Source organism: Dasypus novemcinctus, chromosome 28, assembly GCF_030445035.2.
Source record: "Dasypus novemcinctus isolate mDasNov1 chromosome 28, mDasNov1.1.hap2, whole genome shotgun sequence".
NCBI classification, from domain to species: Eukaryota; Metazoa; Chordata; class Mammalia; order Cingulata; family Dasypodidae; genus Dasypus; species Dasypus novemcinctus.
The window spans coordinates 21,834,870-21,855,494 of NC_080700.1; the positions used below are offsets into that span (position 1 = coordinate 21,834,870).

A 20,625-nucleotide genomic window follows, 5' to 3' on the forward strand; every position below is an offset into this window, starting at 1 on the left:
GCCCTGGGTTAGGTGTTCCTTTACGAGCTAGGCTCTTCTCTCTGAGAAGCGGAAAAAAGAAATAAAACAACACTAATGATGCCAGCTATCCCTTTTTAATTCTTTCATATAAACCAGCAAATTTACAACAGAAACTTTAAGCCTTGTTATTGCATGTTGGGGTTCAATTTATTTTTAAACCAAGATGTAGGGATGCTAGGACATACAAATACTGCTGATTGCTTCTCAGACATTTGGCTAAGAGCAAGTGTAAATATATATACTGCTAAATAATCTCTTGATACGAAAGCATTTTTTATGGCATGTAAACATTTTAGCATTTAGCTTTCTAAAATAGTCTGGATGAAGTCATTGATAGTGTTCTTTTTACTATTAATTTTTTTTAAAGATTGACCTTAAAGCTTGAAATCCTTTTAGAAGAGGATTGTGTCATACTTTATACACACCGGCTGACTATGGGCAAATAATTTCTCAGGCTAGAAATTAATGTCCGGGGAATGTGGGCATCATGGAAGGATTTACATGAACACTTAGATTTTTTCTTTACATTTAAGACTTTTTAACAGCTTTTTGAGATATTATTTATATAATTTTTTGATTGTACAACTCGATGACTTTTATTCTATTTATAGCATTGTGCAACTCTAACCGCAATGTTAGAACATTTCCATCAGCCCCCAAAAGAAGTGTTATGTCCACTTGTAGTCGCCCCCTTTCCTTTCCCCAGCCTTTGGCAACCACTAAACTACTTCCTGCCTCTATAGAGTCACCTCTTCTGGATCTTTACATATAAATAGTATCGTTCAATCTGTGGTCTTTTCTGTATGGTTTCTTTTGCTTAGAGCATAATATTTATGAGGTTTATCCATGTTGTGACATGTATCAGTACTTCATTCCTTTTTATTGCTGAATAGTAGTCCATTGCATGGAGATATCACATTTTACATATTGGTTCACTAGTTGATAGACATTTGGGTTGTTTCCAGTTTTTGGCTCTTATAAGTAATGCAGCTGTGAGCATTCATATACTCATCTTTGTGTGGGTATATGTGCTTTTATCTTGGAGTGGTACTGCTGGGTCTTTTGGGATAAATGTTTTCTTGAAATGCCAAATCTTACATCCCCTTCAGCCATGTATGAGGGTTCCAGCTTCTCCGGATCCTTGCCAACACTTGTTACTGTCTTTCTTTTTGATAATAGCCATTCTGGTAGACATGAACTGTTATCTCGCAATTTTGACCTGCATTTCCCTAATGATAGTCAGCATCTTTTCATGTGCTTTTTGGCCATACAGATGTCTTCTTTGGTGAAGTGTCTCTTTACATCTTTTGCCAATTTTTAAATTAAATTATTTGCCTTCTTAATATTGAATTGTAAGAGTGCTTTGTATATTCTGGAACTAGTCCTTTACTGAACATATATTTTGTGAATAGTTTCTCCCAGTCTTGGCTTATCTTTTCATTTTCTTGATGGTATCTTCTTAAGTGCAAAAAAATTTTATTTTGATGGAGCACAGTTTACCAATTTCTTTTATTGCTTATGCTCTTGATATCATATCTAAGAAAGCATTACCTAACCCATTGTCACAAAGGATTACTGCTATATTTTCTTTTAAGGGTTTTATAGTTTTAGCTGTGACGTTTATGTGCATGATCAAATTTAGGTACTTTTTGTGTATGATATGTGGGTCCAAATTCACCCTTTTACTTTTGAATATTCAATTGGCCAGCACCATTTGTTGAAAAGACTATTTTCTCCATTGAATTGTCTTGGTACACTTATTGAAAATCAGTTGAAAATAAATATAAGGGACTCAGAATTCTATTCCATTCATGTATATGTTAAATGTCTGTCTTTATGTAATACCAGACTATCTTAATTACTCTAGGTCTGTAGTAAGTTTTAAAATTGAGAGCGTGAGTACTCCAGACTTCTTTTTCAAGATTGTTTTGCTTATTCTTGGCCATTTGTATTTTCATATGAATTGTGGGATCAGCTTACCAATTCCTGCAAAATATAAAAACAAAACAAAACAAAAAAAAAACAGCTGGGATTTGATGGGATTGCATTGAGTCTATAGAATAATTTGGTGGAGTATTGCTATCTTAACAATATTGTCTTCCAACCTGTGAACACTGCATACCTTTCCATTTATTTAGAGTTTTACTTTCTCTCAGCCATGATACATAGTTTCCAAGTGTACAAGTCTTGGACTTGTTTTATTAAGCTTATTCCTAGGTATTTTATTTTTCAGGCTATTGTGAATGAGAATGCTTCGTTAATTTTATTTTCTGATTGTTCATTGCTAGTGTAAAGAAATACCATTGATTTCTGTATATTGATCTTTTATCCTGTCACCTTACTGAACTTGTTTTGTAGATTCCTTAGGATTTCCTACATATAAGATCGTGTCATCTGCGAATAAAGACAGGTTTACTTCTTCCCTTCCAGTCTAGGTGCCTTTTATTTCTTCTTCTTGTCTTAATTGCACTGACTAGAACTCCAGTTCAGTGGCGAGTAGAGGTGGAAAGTCGGCTTCAGTAGTTCATAACTTCCTACGAAGTTGTCCCTTTTAGCTAGATTGATTTGGTGGAATGGAGTTGATCATAGTCTTTATAGGTTGGTAATTGATGTGTCCTCTTTCATTCTGATTTCAGTAATTTGTCTTCTCTCTCCTTCTTAGCTAGAGGTCTGTAATTTTGTTGGTCTTTTGTTAATTTTCTCTATTTTCCCATTTTTTATCTTGCTTATTTCCACACTAATCAATATTTATTATTTCCTTTCTTCTGCATGCTTTGGGTTTAATTTGCTTATCTCTTTTTCATTTCTTTGGGTAGGAAGTTAGATTATTAATATAGGTGTTTAACACTAGCACTTTTCAGTGCTAGTGGCCTAGGACTCATAACTTATACATAAGAAATAGGAGAGCAACATTTGCAGTGACTGGAAAGGCCTTTGTTTAATGTATACTAAACTTTATAAGTGACTACTTTTTTATGTGATGCTATTGATTATAATGAATAGGTTGAAAGAAAGCTGAAAAGAAGGTGGAGGTGAAGATAAAAAATAGTTTAAAAAAATCTCTTCAGTGACTTTATAGTTTACAAATAGAGCCTATATCTTGAATCCATTTTATAGATGGTTACTTAATAAGTTTTATATATATGTAACAGTATAAAAGCAGGGGATCGATGTTTTTCCCCATCTAAAATAGCAGCCTCAAGCAGCTGACATTTTATTTGGTAGAGCAGGGCTTGGCAGACTGTTTTTTGTAAAAGGCAAGATAGAAATATTTTTGGCTTTATGGGCTGTATGGCCTCTTGCAGCAACTACTCAGCTCTTTTGTTGCAACACGAAAGGGGTGGGACAATGCATAAACAAAGGAAAGGGCTATGTTCCAATAAAATCTTATTTACAAAACATGTAGCAGACCAGACTGAACATACAGGCCATAGTTTGCCACCCCCTGCTATATAGCATTCAGCAGAATTAAAGAAATAGTATTTTCTTCTTATCCTAGTAGAGTGTATATGAAGAGTGTTCTATTTCAAAAGTAATCCCCTCTGGAAGCTGGATACATATTCCAAGGCTGCTGCCTTATCCATGTTTTATATAACACAGTAAAAAAGAGAGTTACACACTCTCAGGTCAAAACTGAGATGTGCTGGCTATTAGAAAACAAGACTGTTTTTTGTTTTGGCGGGGGCAGGCAGGGGGTAGGCTTATTAAAGGATGCCGATGGCATCTCAAAAGCAGGAATTTCCAACACATGTGACAGTGACACCTTGTTGAAATGAGGTATAACCTCCCAGGACCACAGCCCTTATTAAGGTCTATGGAAATTCCTTTATGTTTACAACCTGTACTTAGACGTCAGAAGCCTTCGTAGGGGAGTGGGTGGCGCTCAGTGGGAGCCCCTGCTCCGCATGCCCAAGGCCCTGGGTTCAACCCCAGCACCTCTTAAAGAATAAAAATAAACAGAAGCCTTCATAAATCTAAAGTGGCCAAGAGGAGTTTGGACTTACTGCTCGAGATTGCATTTCTGCTTACAGGAGTGTGAGGCTGATGTTCGAAGCACGCTCTCTTTTCTTTCTATTAAGAGGAGAATCAACATGTTTTCCAAAATCGACCACTTTGTTACTGAAAAATCTCTTGAAGCAGGTAACTCTGTGCTTTTAGTTGCGGTGTCTGAAGCCACCAGAGTTCACTCATTTAATGTTGTGACGGAAACGCCCATGACTTGCGCTGCCTGAAGCTGCGTCACTTGTGCCGTCCCGTAGCCCAGGAACCTCTCCGGTTCCCAGCCTCTTCCTGACTTAGCATCGGAAGGCATTGCACCCTGGGTGGATCTTCCGGGCACTTGCCCGAAAGGGTCGCCAGTTTTCAAGTCACCCTTTCTCCTCTTGGACAGCTGTTGTCTGTGGTTTAAGCAGTTTTTTGGGTCATATATCGTTCTATGACTTCTTAGTCCATTAGAATGATTCCTTTTTCAAATTTATTCCGAACACATGTGCAACTTGAATGACTTTCTAAGCCAATTCCATCTTATTTCTCCTTGAAGTGACTGTATTTCATAACTCCAGGAAGCACTGTTTGCATTGTAGCTTATTTTGTTTCCAGACAGCCCCTTTCCATTTCAGAATCATTTTAATGGCTAAAAAAAAATTTCTTAATTTTTACCAGAAATCAACCTTGATCATATTGCTAACTCATACTCTATATACCTAACTGTACCTACATGTATTTGAATATAGCCATGTCTCCCTTCTCTCCACCACCAGCCCTCTGTCTATAGCAGGGGTTTTTAACCTTTTTTGTTCCACAGACCCCCTTCCAGGTGAAAACCACAGACCCCTTACCCGGTGTGCACTATGCGGTGTATTATGTAGTAAATATTTCACACCGACACCAGCACATCACTACAAGAATACAGTATTGGTTTTTTTGAATTTCAGTTCAAGCTACTGGACCCCTTGTGAAGAACCCCTGGTCTACAGGCTAAGCCTCCCCAAGTTCCACCTTGGCTTTCCCAGTCCCCACTTGAGTTTATCAGTCACCTTTTTAAAAGGTGTCAGAACTGGTGCTCATTCTGGATGTGTTCTCACTCCGACAGGGATACTGCATCCCGTTGGAAGCGCCCGAGCGCCAGCGCAGCACGGCAGGCGTGGCCTCTGCCTTGTGATGCGTGTAGTCTAACTGGGGAGACCAACTTTGAACTAGCAGTTAAGTGGGAGAAATTTCTCTCTCAATCTTTCTTTCAGTCTTTCTCACCCTGAGGATGTCTTTGAGGGAGGTTGAGGGAAAAGCCTCTCTGTGCAAAGTGATAATTAACCTGGGAATGAGTAATAAGCTGGGCGAGGGGGGTGACTGCATGAACGCATGTCTGCTGGGGGAAGGGTGGAAGGTTCCAGGCCGAGACTGGCATGAAATAATGGTGGAACTGGACACAGCGTAGCACTGTCAGCAGAGGGACAGTGGTCCATGATGAGGCAAAGAAGGGTGGCAGGGATAGGCTTCAGGGCCTTTCCACTTTCCCAAAAGGCCTGGGCCAGTCTCTGGAGAGATCCGCATTTTCTCAAATTTGAGTCATTTTTTTCTCTTCTTGGTCAGCTGTGGTCTGTATGTAGTAAGCAAAGTTCTTTTCACATACCTGTAGGTGACTTCTTAGTCCATTAGAATCATTCCTGTTTCAAAGTGATTTATTCCAAACACGTGTGCAATGATTTTTCTAACCACCTGTTTTACATTAATTTTATTTTACCCAATGAGTTAAGCTGGGCCTTCTGATGGTAATAAGCATGTTCTTTATCAGTGTGATGTTCAGCCATCAATTTAAAAAAATGGAAGTGATTGCTACACAACCTGAGAGACCCAGGTTGACATTACAATCAATTTATCAGCCCTCTGTTCTCCTAGGTTAAAAATCTACTGTTCATCCAATCCATACATCCTAATCTTCTCTATAAGACTGGCATGGTTCTGTCAAACAACCTTGTGAACATTCACATTCCCAGTTCTGGTAAACCATTGGAAAAGGCAAATGTGGTCAGCCTAATGTCATTCTTAGGGCATCTTTGTTGCCTGTCTCCTATCCATGACTGCTTTCTTTTATGTAACCAACCATTTAATAATCTGGTGAATGGGTGTAGCTCAGTGGTTGAATACCTGCTTCACATGTATTTAGTCCCTGGTTTAATTCCTAAAAAAAAAAAAGGTTAATCATCCATTCCAGAATGTTGTTGCAAAGCAGTCTATAAAATTTAGTCATCTTCCTTCTTTAAACTGCTTCCTCAAAGATCATCTCCCGAGAGCAGGGATTTCTTAACAAGGGGTCCATGAGCTTGAATTGAAATTCCAAAAAAAACTATTATTCTTGGTGTGGGTGTGATGTATTTATTAAATAATACACAATATAATGTGGGCTTAGGAAGGGGTCTGCGGTTTTTACCTGACTGGCAAAGGGGTCCATGAAACAAAAAAGGTTAAGAACTCCTGCCCTCGTGGCTCTCAATAATCTCCTGAGCTCTGGGCAAGAGTTGATACAGGTGAGAGACAAGAATTCACTCGGAGCAACTCACTACCTAGCCTAACTGTGTTTTTCCACCCTTTCCCAATTTTAGACCTCTTTCTTGATAGACAAAAGCAAAGAGGAGTTGTCCATCTATTATTATCTATGTCTGAGGCCTGTGCCAGCCTTGTTCTTTTTCCCTCAGATGCCGCTAAAGGGGACTAGTCATGGGGCACCCAGGTCATTCTCGTTGTTAACGCCACTTTTGCCCCCATTCTTACAAGAAACAGGGTTCTGCAGTTTTGTGACATAATTTTATATACCACCCTTCACTAGCTCCTCAACTTTGTCAACAATCTCCGTTTTCTTCCTCATCGTTTGCAAAGAATGGCGTTTCTGAGATTCCATTGATAACTTTTCTGACTTTCCTAGAATGTTTTGTAAACATCGAGGTAAACCTAGCACTATGGAGTATAAGAGAAAGTGCCATTTACATAATTCAGTTCATTTTAGAAATCCCAAGGAATTATTAAACCCTAACTTTGTGTTCATACTACCTATGATCTCCTTAAAATTCAACAGAATATCTTGTTACTCCAAAATATAAAGCAAGGCTATGCCTTTGTATAAAATAATAATAGGGGTTAAGATTATATGAGTCTTACTCAATGAAAAACAGTATTAAAACAGCTGTAGGGAATATCTTTTAGATGACCAAGTAGGTGCTTCATTAATTCACATCCTTAATACTGTGAGACCACAGGGCTAGGGGATATCTGGTTTGGAATCAGGTGGTTTGGAGCTGTGTACCACAGAAAAACATGTTCCTACATTTAATCTGTTCCTGTGGGTGTGAACCCAGTCCAGGTGTGACTTTCTGATGGGATTATTCCAGTGTCCTCAGGGCCCACCTCAGTCAGGATGGGCCTTCGTCCTGTTAATGGAGTCCCTTATGAGCAGAAAGAAATTCAGACAGAGAGAAAGCCACAGGAAGCAGGGGCTGAAGCTCAGTGGAACCCAGAAGAGAAGGGAGAGGCCAGGAGAAGCCGCCATGTGCGTTGCCATGTGACCGAGGCGCCCAGGACCAGGTGCCGCAGCCAGCTCCACAACAGCGGTCCTCGGGAAGAAAGCATCTCCTTGCCGACGCCTTGACTGGGACTTGCCCCTCGCCCCAAAACCGTGAGCTAATCATTTCTATTGTTTCAGCAAAACTGTTGCATGGTAGTTGCTTGAGCTGCCAAGAGGGCGAAAACAGAATCACACATCCTCTGCTGGAGGGAAGCGTTGATCTTTCTCCCTGCTAACAAACTTCAAAGGGTTGACAGACTAAGAGGTACTCTATATTGGTCTAATTATACTCAAGAAAAGGTTCTTATTTTTACTTCAGGAAAGGTACTGAAAAGACAGTTGAATTCACTTATTTATTACGGCACCTTCTAATAAGCATCCCCTTCCTTTAGTCACTTTATTGAGTGCCCCGGAGGACTAGGCAGGGTTGTGGGCAGCAGGACACAGCAGGGAGCCTGGGAGCCCATCCCTGCCCTCATCACGGTGAGATCCAGGTAACTAGATTAGACTCACGGTACTCTCTTGATTTTGATCAAACTAATGGTAATTTCACATGGTTGAATATAAAAACAGATAATATGCCAGCTGGAGACAAATGCTATGAATGGCATCAAAGTGCCACAGGCTTGGGGGGACAGTAATACTTCCTCAAGCCTCTGCCCTCTCTCAGCCTGCACCCACTGCTTTGAGAAAGCATTCAGGCACAGGCTTTATGTCACCACCCACTGTAGGGGGTCATAGTACCTCTAAACATCCGAAGTGCTTCGTTTTCATGTTAATTTGCCTAAACTGCAGAAAGCTCAAAACACAAGCCAGGGATGCCGGAGTGTGAGCTGCTGATGTGCGTCAGAGGAGTCGGGACTCTCCATCCACGCAGGGGCCAGACCGGTGTTGCCAGGCGCTCTTCTGGCCCAGGGCGCTCCGCCAACCTCGAGGGAGCTGCGGTTTCAGTGGGAAGAGGGCCGAGCACTTGGAAAGATTGCTTAGCTTTCTCTCTTGACTAGCTTATCTTGATGTATATGAAAAGGAATCTAGAAAAGAGGGAGTGAAGCAGCTAGCCAAGGCCCCTAAACAATTGCTGGCCAGAGGCAAACCATTCTGTAGTCTGGGCCCTGGGCGAGGGGGTGGGATGGGGTGAATTACCTCACAGTCTAGTGTGTCCCATCCAAAATCAGTTGTTTTAAGAGTCACTGACATGTCTTTCCATTTCACAGTGTAAGTGGTTAAAAACCTAATAGGAAGCAAAAAAAGCATGGGGTATAACTAATCTGAGATTTAAGACGCCACATCTTCACAATAACCCTGCCTACTGTGTACTTCGAGGGTTGGTATCTGAAGATGCCTAGTTCTCACTGAGGTAGGAAAGCCACCAAAGCTCCCCAAGCCTATAAATATTTTGTCAGCGGATGCAGGTGCCGTTTCTCATTTAAACCGTGACCCTGATAACCTTTTTCTGTTTGGAGTACGAGCATATCCGTAAACCTGAGCCGGGAGTAGCTCCCGGGTGGCTGACCCTGGTCTTTTGCCCATCACAGCTCTGTTTCTTCTACCCACTGAGCGGCTCCACGACCGAGCCTGGTAGGAAGCGACGTAGTGCCGACATCACTGAACACCTTGCATTGAAGTTGTCTTTATTTTGTTCTCTGTGAACAAAACTTAAGATCTGTTTTAGTTAAGGCATTATAAAACACTGCTGCTGATGGAGGGAGAACACCGACACCAAACAGGGCAATGTGAGTGACGTACTACACAGCAAGTTTATGGACATTTACATTTTGGCGGGTGCCTTTTCTAGAAGCTCTGAGGGAAGGATGCGGTGGCGGACGGTCAGCTACAGATAAGCGGAACTGTGGCAGATCTTACATTCGTGTTTGTAAAACAAATAGCAGGCTATGGTGGCACTACATAATCCTCCAGACAGCCCATAGCCCCCCTGTAACCTGCTAAATCAAGACAGCATTTTTCCCCCACTTGTCTTTAACCTAGCAAATATGTGAAAAGTCTGGAGCAATGCCTTAGACTCACTCTCCTGTTCTGAGCAGGCACCCTAGAGAACTTTCACTGAGTACCTTTTTTCACCGTCTTGTCCACATTTACGGGTAAGTCCTAAGGTTTCCGCAAAAGCCTAGATATTTTGCTTGAGGACTAACAAGACCACTGTCCCTCTCCACTGGTAGAAGTAAACGGGAGCTGCCTGGCCCCTCTTTCTATCTGTCACACCAGTCATGTCTAAGTTTTGGCTAGACAGTTGTTGGATTTTGCATTTAGATCATTATCTTTCAGATCCATTTATGGATATTATAGAAGTACACTAACATTTCAAAAAATTTTAAACATTACCAGCTACTTTGACAAGGTCGTACATGCATTTAGAGAAGACAGCATCCAAGGGATATTCCGGTATTACTATGCGATTGATCATATGAAAAACTTGCTCGTTTCTCTAGAAAAGCAAGTGAGGCAAGACTAAATCACAAAGTACACTTGTTCTTCCGTGGTAATCCTCTTAAGAACACTTAGCCATCATGAGTCAGTCTGCCTTCCCCAGACGCGAAGCTGCATCTTCAGATGGTTCGCGTCTTGTGGTCTTGGCGTCCTAAGAAGGAGTGCGCCACGTTCCCTGCCTTGAAGCTGCAGTACTCTAAATGTGGCCCGTAACATCCAGAGATGGCCCTGCACTGCTTTCCAGATTTCAGTGACATTTTCTTTTTTTCTCTGCACATGGAATTTTAGAACAGGTTCTTGGCAGAGTTGACCTAAGGTGTGATGAGATGGAAATGTTAGGATGTGAAGTTCCTACTCCATGTTGCTCAGGGTAAAACAACAGCAACGACAACAAAGAGACAACAACAACAAAAATGGTGGCTTAAGCCTTACGGGTTTTTAATTCTTAAAAAAATAAATACCCTGGAAGCCAAAGCAGTTCTTTACTGAAGAGATTGTGGCACTTGTGAGACCCAAACAAAGGTTAGGAGACACAGGAGGGATTGTTCGATTCTTTCCAGGGGCCGCCCAGTGCTTGACGCTGTACATTAAGGTATTAAGATAAAAGGAGAACCAGGTCCCCACAGCACACAATGAAATTTTCCTTCATGGAGGGGTCAGACACCTGGTGGATAAAGATGCCAGGATCTTGCCCTTGCATATCACATTCTTTTTTCTTTTTCTAAGACAGTTTCAAAAAATAGTGCCCAGCTAGTTATTTCATAGAATTATTTTGCCTGTCCTCCTTCCAGCTAGCTCTCTGCAATCTGTTGAGCAACCTTCTTCATCTGTGTTCTTGCTTGTTAGGTTTTGGTACCAGAGCCAATGCAAGGAGAAAAATAAATGTCTGTGGGTTGCTTTTAAGTCCCAGGTAGAAGGAGAGGACATGCATATATATATTTTTTTAATTTAAATGCCCACTATATTGAATGGAAGAATGACAATGAGAAATATTTAACAGATACATTTTTAGATGCCAAAAGTTCATTTCTGAGCATTTTTGAGAAGAACATGGAGGCAGCTTTCTTTGTTTAGTGCTGCAGGAATATTAAAAGTGTGTTCACATCTAGAGTTTCATTTTACTGTTGAAACAACCTCAGAGGTAGGTGTTATCCCCATTTTACAAGCGGGGAAACCAGGACTCCGAGAGGCAGATGCGTGTCCACCGTGAACTGCAGTGCTGCGCAGCACAGCTCCCTGTGGTGCAGCAGCTGCGTGAACTGCGCAGCGCGGAACAGCACCGGCGTGTGGGCGGCCTTAGCCGGGCCCGCTGCCAGGTCCCTCTGACTGCCTCGCTCGGGTCCCTGGGGGTGCTAGGGGCTCCCGCCTGAACAGCACACCAGGGCCACGGACTCACACCTGCGCTTCGCAGAGGCCCGCTTCTAAGATCTGCGGTGTTTGTCCCAAGCTTTTGCCCACCCATCCCCACGCTTCGTGCAAGCTGAAAGGCTGCCTTTGAAATCGGGACGCCAGTGCCCTGGCTTGACCAGCCTGGCTTAGCAGGGCACCATGGGTGTAAATTCAGGCCCAAGGGGGAATCCTGGGCTCACTGGTGTGTTCTTGTGAATAACCCAGAATCTATCCCTTTTAACGTAGGTGCTAAGATTTTAATTGATTTGTATCCACTAAGTATTGTCCCTTAAGCAGAGTTCCCTGGCTTAACTAACTAGTTAGGTTGTGCTTGGCAAACATTTATTGACTAAACAAGCAAACATCTGAAAACATGACTCTGAAGAGAATATGCCGTTAAATGATATTGGTCAAATTTTGTATGAAACTGTTCATCCCTTCTCATATAACAGCTGCGGCAAAATACCAGGTTTGTACTATGCAGAGTGTGAGAATGTAGATGTACATGATGAGAAGACATCTACTTAATACTCATGCTGAGAAATACGATGACACAGCGTCCAGTATTTAACTGTTCTCCTTTAAAAATATTAAATATTACTGCTTTCTTTTCCCTGCTTCTGTTCACTCACAGAGGCCTGCACAAGGCCTCCCGTTGCATACTACTCCCAAGGCCACTCGAGCTCCTAAAGAGCAGAGTTCTTTATGGTTCACAACGGGAGCCAGACAGGAGCAGAACAGGAACAAAAGAACGGGCTCCTCGTCCAGTAGGTGTTTGTTCCAGTGTGATTCCAGTCGAAGGGAGGACCCTGGCAGCTCACTGGGCCGCAAATGAAGGGGGCCACTTTGACGAAGTGATACTGCATATGTTTTGAGGGAATAGATGAAAGCTGTCTCAAACCATTACCGAATGCCCAGGCTCTATTTTGACATTTCTTATGTTCAATTTCAGCATAAAAAATTTCAAGGCAGCGGGACGTGTCGCTTCAAGACTTCCGCCGCGGGGACCTCCATTGCCGCGAGCTTGGGAGAACCCAAGGCTGGGGCAGCTGGGGCTGCTGTGCAAAGGGCCACTTTCTTGTGTCGCACACAAGCGCTCACCTCGGCTCCGAAGCCTGCCACCTTTCCCTTCACAGGCTCCTCCGTGCCGCCTGCCGGGGAGCAGTGATGACTTCGGAACACCCGCTGCCGCCTGAAATGTCGCCTGGCCTACCCCCCCGGCGGCCCTCTCCTGGTGGGCACTGCCTGCTCGCTCTCACCACAGACACCAAGACACACGGAGAGATGGCGAAATGGGATGATGGAAGCGGGCTGGGCAAACACACACCACAGATGAGCCGGACAAACGCTTTAATGTTTTTTGTTTTTAGGCATAATTTAGTCTTCTTACCTAAAGCACTTTCTTCCTTCTGTCTCTGGCAATCAAGGATTACAAAAAACTCGGCACCAAAGGATGAACGGGAACCCTCTCCCCCTCCGCTCCCCGTCCCGTCCCTCCTGCTGCAGCCTGAACACCTTTGGGTTGCCCCCAACAAGGCTCACACACAAGGCCCATCCGTTCTTGCTCCCACACGCACGCACCCACGCCCCCACGTGAAGGAAAACTCAAACTCGACGACGGCTCTCCCTGCCTCACGAGGTCTTCCCAGCAAAGGCTCACCCAGCCCGGTCACTGTCCCACCAACAGAATCGTGTGCAGAGTCACCCCGGTTCCCGGGGCTTCCCCCGCATCAGTCACTCTGTCTGTGTTTGCTGTCGATGTTGCCGTAGGTGGAGCCCTTGTCGATTTCCGTCACGCCGATCATCCATCGAACCCCCATGGAAGCTGCAGAAACGGGAAGAGGGGAGGGTGAGTAGGAAGCCACAGAGACTCCAGGCTGGTGGGCCCACAGGGAGCCGACCGCAAGGAGGCAGCCGTCCGCAAGTCTCGGACACCAGCTGAGAGCCGGCGACTTTTTGGGTGCCAACTCCTAATCCCAGCTTTATTATCTTTGAGCGTGGACATCAGGAGTCTTACTAGGCTAAGTGACATGAAAATTAACAGAGCAAGGCAGGTTCGTTGGGAGTTTTTAATCCTTTGACACTTGGAGGTGAAAGGAATTTGGCAAGGTGTATACAGGGGCTTACAAAATTCCTCTGCTTCCTATGCCAACCCCCAAAGCGCAGAGGATTCTCTGGTGGATGCAGGGGAGGAATTTATAGGGCACCTCTCAGTGCAGCCTAATAAAGGACGCACAGGAGCTTGGACGTGCAAGCGCTCAAACGCCTATTTAGTGCCTGTGTGTTCCAACGTTGATTTTGGTGCAAACACTAGAGCAGTGAGCAAAGGCCCTACTTCACCGAAAATCTTTTCTCCAGCAGCAGGATTTGGCCCACGACAGAGGAAGCTTCAGAATGTCATGAAAGCCCAATTTTAACACTTGGAAACTCGAAAACAGAGCCTAAAACCCAGGGCTTGCAGTTTAAGCTGTTCCCTCTGGAGAGAGTAGACTTGGGGAGCTCCTTGGGTGCAGGGACTGTGTCTTAATTGTCTTGATGTGCCCAGCACTGAACACAATGCCTGGCAGATAATCAGATGATAATCAGTGTTTACGAATGGAGAGATGGATAAATCAAACTACATCTCCGAAAGCACGGTGCGCATGCTTACAGAACGTTAGCATTGTGGTCTGTCAACCGTTACCCCAACGCGAGAAGGAGCAGAAGGAGATGGGAGAGCCCAGCCAGTACAAGGCACATGTACCTGAGGTCATTTAAAAAGGGACAGACTGCTGCTTGGGACCAGCGCGAACGAGGCTTGGACATGAGCTATCCCTGGAGCCTGTCGTTAGCAGCAGAGATGATGACATTGTTGAGGATAAAGAGGCAAGTAAAACACGGACTGCAGTCCCCGCGGAAGGAATGGGACACATTCCCAGTAAGTCGGGGCAAAACGCAGCAAGTCCTGGGCTCAAGGGCAGTGAGACATAGATACTGGGGCAGGAGAAACAGCGCGGCCAGTTCCTCCGACGCTTCTGGAGACTCCCATCTTTGTCTCCCATACAGTGTTTCAGCCTCTTGTTTGGAGACACTCTTTACACGCCTGGGACATGCCCTGACCCCAGCCTGTAAGGAGCTTTAGATTTTCTCACAGAGAGCACTGATCTCTGCTTGCCTTCCTGCCAGGGGCTACCGGGGAGGACCCGCCACGGACGACAGGCTGGTCAAAGCAGAAGGACCAAGTCCACCTGCCTCATCCCAGGACCCATCTTTGGGGAATGAAATTCCTGGATGGAAGTGTCTTCTTCTCTTTTCTATTCTTTCTGTACTTTTTTTTCCCCCTTCTATAACTTGCTTCCCATGTATGAGGTCCTGGGTTCATTCGTTGGTACCTCCTAAAAAAAAAAAAAGTACTGGTTGTTTCAATACTTTAATTTTTTAACATTAAAAGCTATGTTAAATGTATTTTAAAATGTAAGGTCTATTTTCGGGACATGGGCCAGTTTGCAGCCATATAATCTAGAGTTGGCTGGCTTGATCCAAAAGAACGAGATAGGTTCATGTGTTGCGACATGTTTAGGTGAAAAAATGAAAAAAGTAAGTTTGGGGACTCTCATGACGTGACTTCAGACACAGCCATGTGTTTGAGATGGACAAATGGGCCCCAACCTGATAATGACAGTTATTGCTAGGTAGCAGGCTCAAAAGGGGAATTTTGTTCTGAGACACTAAATTTTTTTCACTTTTGTATGGTTCCAGTTCCCTACAAAGAGCTTATATCATGTTTATGTTTTGTAAAAACAAAATATGTCCATTTTAAAATAAGCACACATATAACTGCGCAACTTGGACTTTCTGGTAGTTCCTGGAGTAAGTGTAGACTCAGCCCACGCTTTGCAAAGCCTCAGGAGAGGATGCCTTCCTCCTCTAGGGAACCCCCCCCACAGATGTCCCACGGGCTCCCAACAACACTGGGTCCCCCATTTGTTGGTCAGGAAGCAGGTGCACGGACACCTAGCTGCCCCCCTTGAGGAAAGGGGGAGAGGCGCAGGGCGGCTTGTATGCTCTAAAGAAATAGCAGTATGTCCGAAACCACTAGCCCGTGTGAATTAATGGAAAAATCACTTTACTGAGCACCTCCATTCAGTTGTCCGTATGCCAACAGAGGGGACCGGTGCAAAGCTTTACAAGGGCCCTCCCCCTGCTCCGAATGTGAAAGGGGCGCTTACGAGCTCCTGTTTGCATTTGATGAAATGGGTTTTTTCCCTAGCAGAGGGCCGAATCTGCCTCACAGCAAGGGGGAAGTGACTGTACAGAGAAGCGCCGCCTGATGAGGCCCAGGAAGGAGGAGACCACCGCCCGGATGGGTGGAAGCAGCATGCGCGCGACCCCGCAGCCAGGGGCAGGAGGGGACTGGAGCCCTGGCCGAGAGGGCGGAAGGGTGGGCCATGAACCCCCGCAGCCCTGCGGCTCCGCGTGTCACCGAACACGCGTCCCGAAGCCCACTTCTCCCGTCTGTCTAGACCCTTCCCCTCCCCACGGCCGAGCCCCTCACTGCCGCCCGGGCCGGGCACCCTCGTCTCCTCCGGCCGGCCCCCCGCCCTCCACTTACCCACGAAGAAGACGAGGACGAAGCTGGCCAGCGTGAGGGAGGAGCCGCTGCTGACCATGCTCACGAGGAACCGGAGGAAGGGGTAGAGCAGCAGCGAGGCCCAGAAGAGCCAGTTGAGCAGCGTCCAGGGCCGCCGGGGGGGCACCATCGGTGTGTCGGGGAAGACGCCCGACCTGTGGTACTGCTCCTGAAAGGCGTCCTGGGGGACAGAGAAGGACCTGAAGCGCCCCCGGGCCCCACGCCACCCGCGTGGACCGGCCCCGTCCCCGCTTCCCCGCTCTGGAGGTCGGAGGCGGGTGGGACCACTCGAGACCCAGCGGAGCCGATGCCGTTTGCAGCTACGGTGGGGCCCATGGCACCAGGGTGGGTCTTAGCCCTGCTCCCGGAGAAGGTCGCCTGGAGTTGCCGGAAGCTGCGACCCGGATCCCGGAAGAGAAGCCGTGGCCGCGTCCCGGGAAAGCCAAGGAACCCGAGCACGGCCGGCCGGCCAGAACGACCTTGGGAGGAAGCCGGCCTCCCGGCCCCTGAACTCGTGAGCCGATCAACTCCTGTCGTTCCGCCACCACCGTGTGGCATGTGAGCAGCCTGGCAAGCTGAGTCACCTTCCCAAAGTGGCACGTGGAGAGGGCAGGGAAGCCGAGAACAGAGCGGCGAGCAGGGCTGTCAGGTCCAGCCGGCCTTTAGTCCTTACACGGCTGTCCCTGAGGCTCGGGTTCCTGATTTATAAAACGGCCAGCAGGACCTCTCCCAAAATGAAATGAAATACACATATAGGTCTTTCAGCACCACACCGGTCCAATGGTGAAGAGAAGCCTGACCCTCCATCAGGAGAGGAGCTGGGACAGCAGGCGAGCTCTCCCTCCCAGCCCTATCCCAGGGGCAGTGGAAGTTAATACGGTTCCCATCTGGTACCCCAACGCCAGGCACTACCCCGCCTGCCACCACTGAGGCACCTTGGGGCTGCGCTGGTTGCCCAAAGGCAAAACAATTCATGACTTCACTTTTTGGATCAGATTCTTAGTACGCTCTGACTCCCTGTGGTAGTTTGAGGCTTTTATGGAACCCAAAAAAATCATGTCCTTAGAGCTAATCCATTCCTGGGGGTGTGACCCTGTTGTACGTGGGACCTTTTGCTTAGGTCACTTCAGTTGGGCATGACCTGGGGTGGATCTTTATCCTCTTACTGGACTCCTTTATAAATATGGAGAGAAAAAGAGCGAGAAAGCCAAAGGAAGCCAGACGCCGAAGCGGCAAACGTGGAAGAGAAGGGAGACGAGCAGAAGCCGCCACGTGCCTTGCCATACGACAGAGGGATCCAGGATCGCCGGCAGCTGCTCTTTGGGGAGGAAAGCACCGCCCGGTGAAGCCTTGGTTTGGGCAATTTTGTGGCCTCAGAACTGTAAGCTTGTAAGTTAATAAATCCCTATGGTAAAAGCCACCCCATTTCTGGTATACTGCATTCCAGTAGCCTAGCTAACTAAAACACTTCCCATTTGAAATGAAATGCCAGAGTCTACTCATCCCACTCTAAGTCTCCCGATTTGTGCACACTGCCGAGTAGCTTACAGGAAAGGTACCAACGTCAAGAACGAGGAAAGCCCTCCAGGCGCAACGTAAATCCACGGCTAAATAAGTGTCTCTTCAGTAGACTTCTGATGCAGCAGAGCTCCCGTTAAACTTGGACAAGGGGCTGGGTGCAACCCTGAAATGCTGCGGGTGCTGGGCAGTGCATGCCGGAGAAGAGCGCCGGTGGCCCCTCGGAAGCCCCTGCGAAGGGCGAGGGTGGGCAGCAGCTGGCTGTCGCAAGGCGAGCGTGGAGGGCAAGCATGAAGCCCGCGGGCCGGGGAGGCGGGGGCCCTGCTGAAGGTGGGTCCCCACACGGGGCGGGGGCCGGGAGCAGCACCGAACCTTCCTCAGGGTGGGAGCCTGCATAGGACCATCATGTGAAATCGCCCGTATTTTTAAATATCAGCCACTAAGTCAAAGACATTTAAAATGCAATGTGGCGGCGGACTTGGCCCAGTGGTTAGGGCGTCCGTCTACCACATGGGAGGTCCGCGGTTCAAACCCCGGGCCTCCATGACCCGTGTGCAGCTCGCCCATGTGCAGTGCTGATGCGCTCAAGGAGTGCCGTGCCACACAGGGGTGTCCCCACGTAGGGGAGCCCCACGCGCAAGGAGTGCGCCCTTAAGGAGAGCCGCCCAGTGTGAAAGAAAGTGCAGCCTGCCCAGGAATGGCGCCGTACACACGAGAGCTGACACAGCAAGATGATGCAACAAAGAGAAACACAGATTCCTGTGCCACTAACAACAACAGAAGCGGACAAAGAAGACAATGCAGCAAGCAGACACAGAGAACAGACAACTGGGGTGTGGGGGGTGTGGGGGAGAAATAAATCTTTAAAAAAAAATAAAATAAAATGCGATGTGGACTGCTAACGTCCACGTTGAACAAAACGCAGCGAAGGGGGCTCCCGAGCCGGCAGGCTGGGGCCCAGCAGCCTCCCGGGGCGCGAAGGCGTTGCCATTTCTGTAAGATGAGCAACCGTGTAACTGAAACCCATACCTAAAGTGCTGAACATTTTTTTTCTTTTAACAACCTCAGACAGAAATGTCCAAACATATCATACTTGTTCTTCTTTCCCAGTCAGGGCGAACCGAATAATGTGTACTTTTAATCAGTCAGGGTCATTACTACAATTAGTTGGCAAACGGGCCGCTTGGGTAGAAAAACCTTCTTACCCTTTCGCTAGGTGTTTCCAAGTGCCTCTGCTCGCCCCACCTCCCATATCCCCACCCTCACACCCCCACCCCACCATCTCTGCACCCCGCCCGGCTCTGCACCGCACCCCCGTCCTCGGCCCTACGAGCCCCTCCCAGGCTGGTACTCATCCTGGGTGTCTTTGCTCTCCCACCATGGCCAGGAAGAGCTGTGAAGCTTCCCAGGGTACATCAAATAACCCAGCAGTTAGAGAACGAGCAGTCTATGTGCAAGGCTCCGAGAGAGTTGAGAAGGACAAGATACAAACAGACAAGTAGCATACCAGGCAGCGCGAACAGCGACAGAGAAACCACGGACTGGGGGACGCCCAAAGAGTCAGTCCCCAACTCTGCAGAGAAGAAGTGCCATTTGCCTCTGTGCCAAAAACTGCTTAAGTTTTCTTTGTCCCAAGTTGAGGCCACCAGGGCCCAATAAGGAGCTAAATGAGGTGATACTCTAATGGCTTTTTTTAAGACACAGCTCTGTTTAGGTGTCACTTACGTATCATAAAATTCTCCCATTTTAACAGCGGACAAGTTTTTCTCTTCCTCAGTCATCTTGATGGGGCTTGTCTGTTCTAACAGTGCAAAGGGCAACCGATGCTGCTTTTTCTGCCTCCTCTCCAGAAAGACATTTGTTTTGCCAAGATTTTTTATTTGTACCTCTACCGAGAAGGAAAACCATTCCCTTTTCTAGAAGTCGGCACAATTCACAACTTCTCGTTTGCTCCAGAGTTGTCTTTTTCTCTAGTTCATTTAAAAAAACTAAATCTCTTTTGAAGTTGAAATAAAGTTGTTTTTTACATTTTTCTGTAAAGAGGTACTGGGGATCGAACCCAGGACCTCGTACGTGGGAAGCAGGCGCTCAACCACTGAGCCACATCTGCTCCCCAGCGAGAGTTTTTCTTGTTGGTTTGTTTTTAGGAGGTACCTGAGACCAAACCCAGAACCTTGTGGGTGGGAAGCAGGAGCTCAACCACTCAAGCTACATCCGTTCCCCTGGAATAAATTAATTACAACAACAGCACCAAAAAACAACTCTCGCCCAGTCCCCCTCATGTCTTTCCACTGACAAGACCGCCCGGGGACGTGCGCTGACCGCCCCGGCCCTGCTGCTGGGCTTTCCCAGGGTAGATGATGGAACAGCGGGCAGGCCGGCCTCGGCTACCGCGGCAGAGCAGCTACCGACCGTGGTAAAGGCCACCCAGCAGACTTCGCGCTCGTGACGCTTCCGCTTTCTTGTTTCCACGTGTTGTCGCGTGGCCTATTATGAACTGGGGCCTGGAAAGATGTTAGATGAAAGCAGGAGCACTGGTTTGTTCCCACAAAGAAATCTTCAAAAAGTCTAACGGAGGAGAGAATACCACAGATAAAATGAGGCACTTTCCCTGAACGCACAATATCTGTAGCCTGTCGTCAAAGAAGCAAGGGAAGAATAAAACAAAAGCAAACGTGGCTCAATGGATAGGGTGTCCCCCTACCATATGGAGGGTCCAGGGTTCAAACCCAGGGCCTCCTTGACCGGTATGCAGCTGGCCCACGCGCAGTGCTGATGCGCGCAAGGAGTGCCCTGCCATGCAGGGGTGTCCCCCGCGTAGGGGAGCCCCACGCGCAAGGAGTGTGCCCCGTAAGGAGAGCCGCCCAGCGCGAAAGAAAGCGCAGCCTGCCCGGGAATGGCGATGCACACCCAGAGAGCTGACACAGCAAGATGACGCAACAAAAAGAAACACAGATTCCTGGTGCCACCTGATAACACAAGCGGACACAGTAGAACACACAGCACAATGGACACAGAGCAGACAATGGGGGGGAAGGAGAGAGAAATAAGTAAAATAAAATAAAATGAAAAAGCAAGCATGATGCAT

The 20,625-nt window shown here is 46.8% G+C and overlaps 1 protein-coding gene across 1 annotated transcript in view; it reads right to left on the reverse strand.

Moving 5' to 3' along the window:
• Window positions 1–9,190: 9,190 nt before the first annotated feature.
• The window catches only part of AGPAT4 (1-acylglycerol-3-phosphate O-acyltransferase 4), a 171,042-nt gene continuing 159,607 nt past the window's right edge, over window positions 9,191–20,625 (reverse strand). Inside the window, exons 9-10 of the mRNA XM_058289648.1 lie at window positions 16,002–16,200; window positions 9,191–13,235 (exon numbers count right to left, since the gene is read on the reverse strand). Of these exons, the coding sequence (XP_058145631.1) occupies window positions 13,141–13,235; window positions 16,002–16,200 (294 nt within the window). The 3' untranslated portion in view covers window positions 9,191–13,140. The remainder of the gene's footprint in view (window positions 13,236–16,001; window positions 16,201–20,625) is intronic.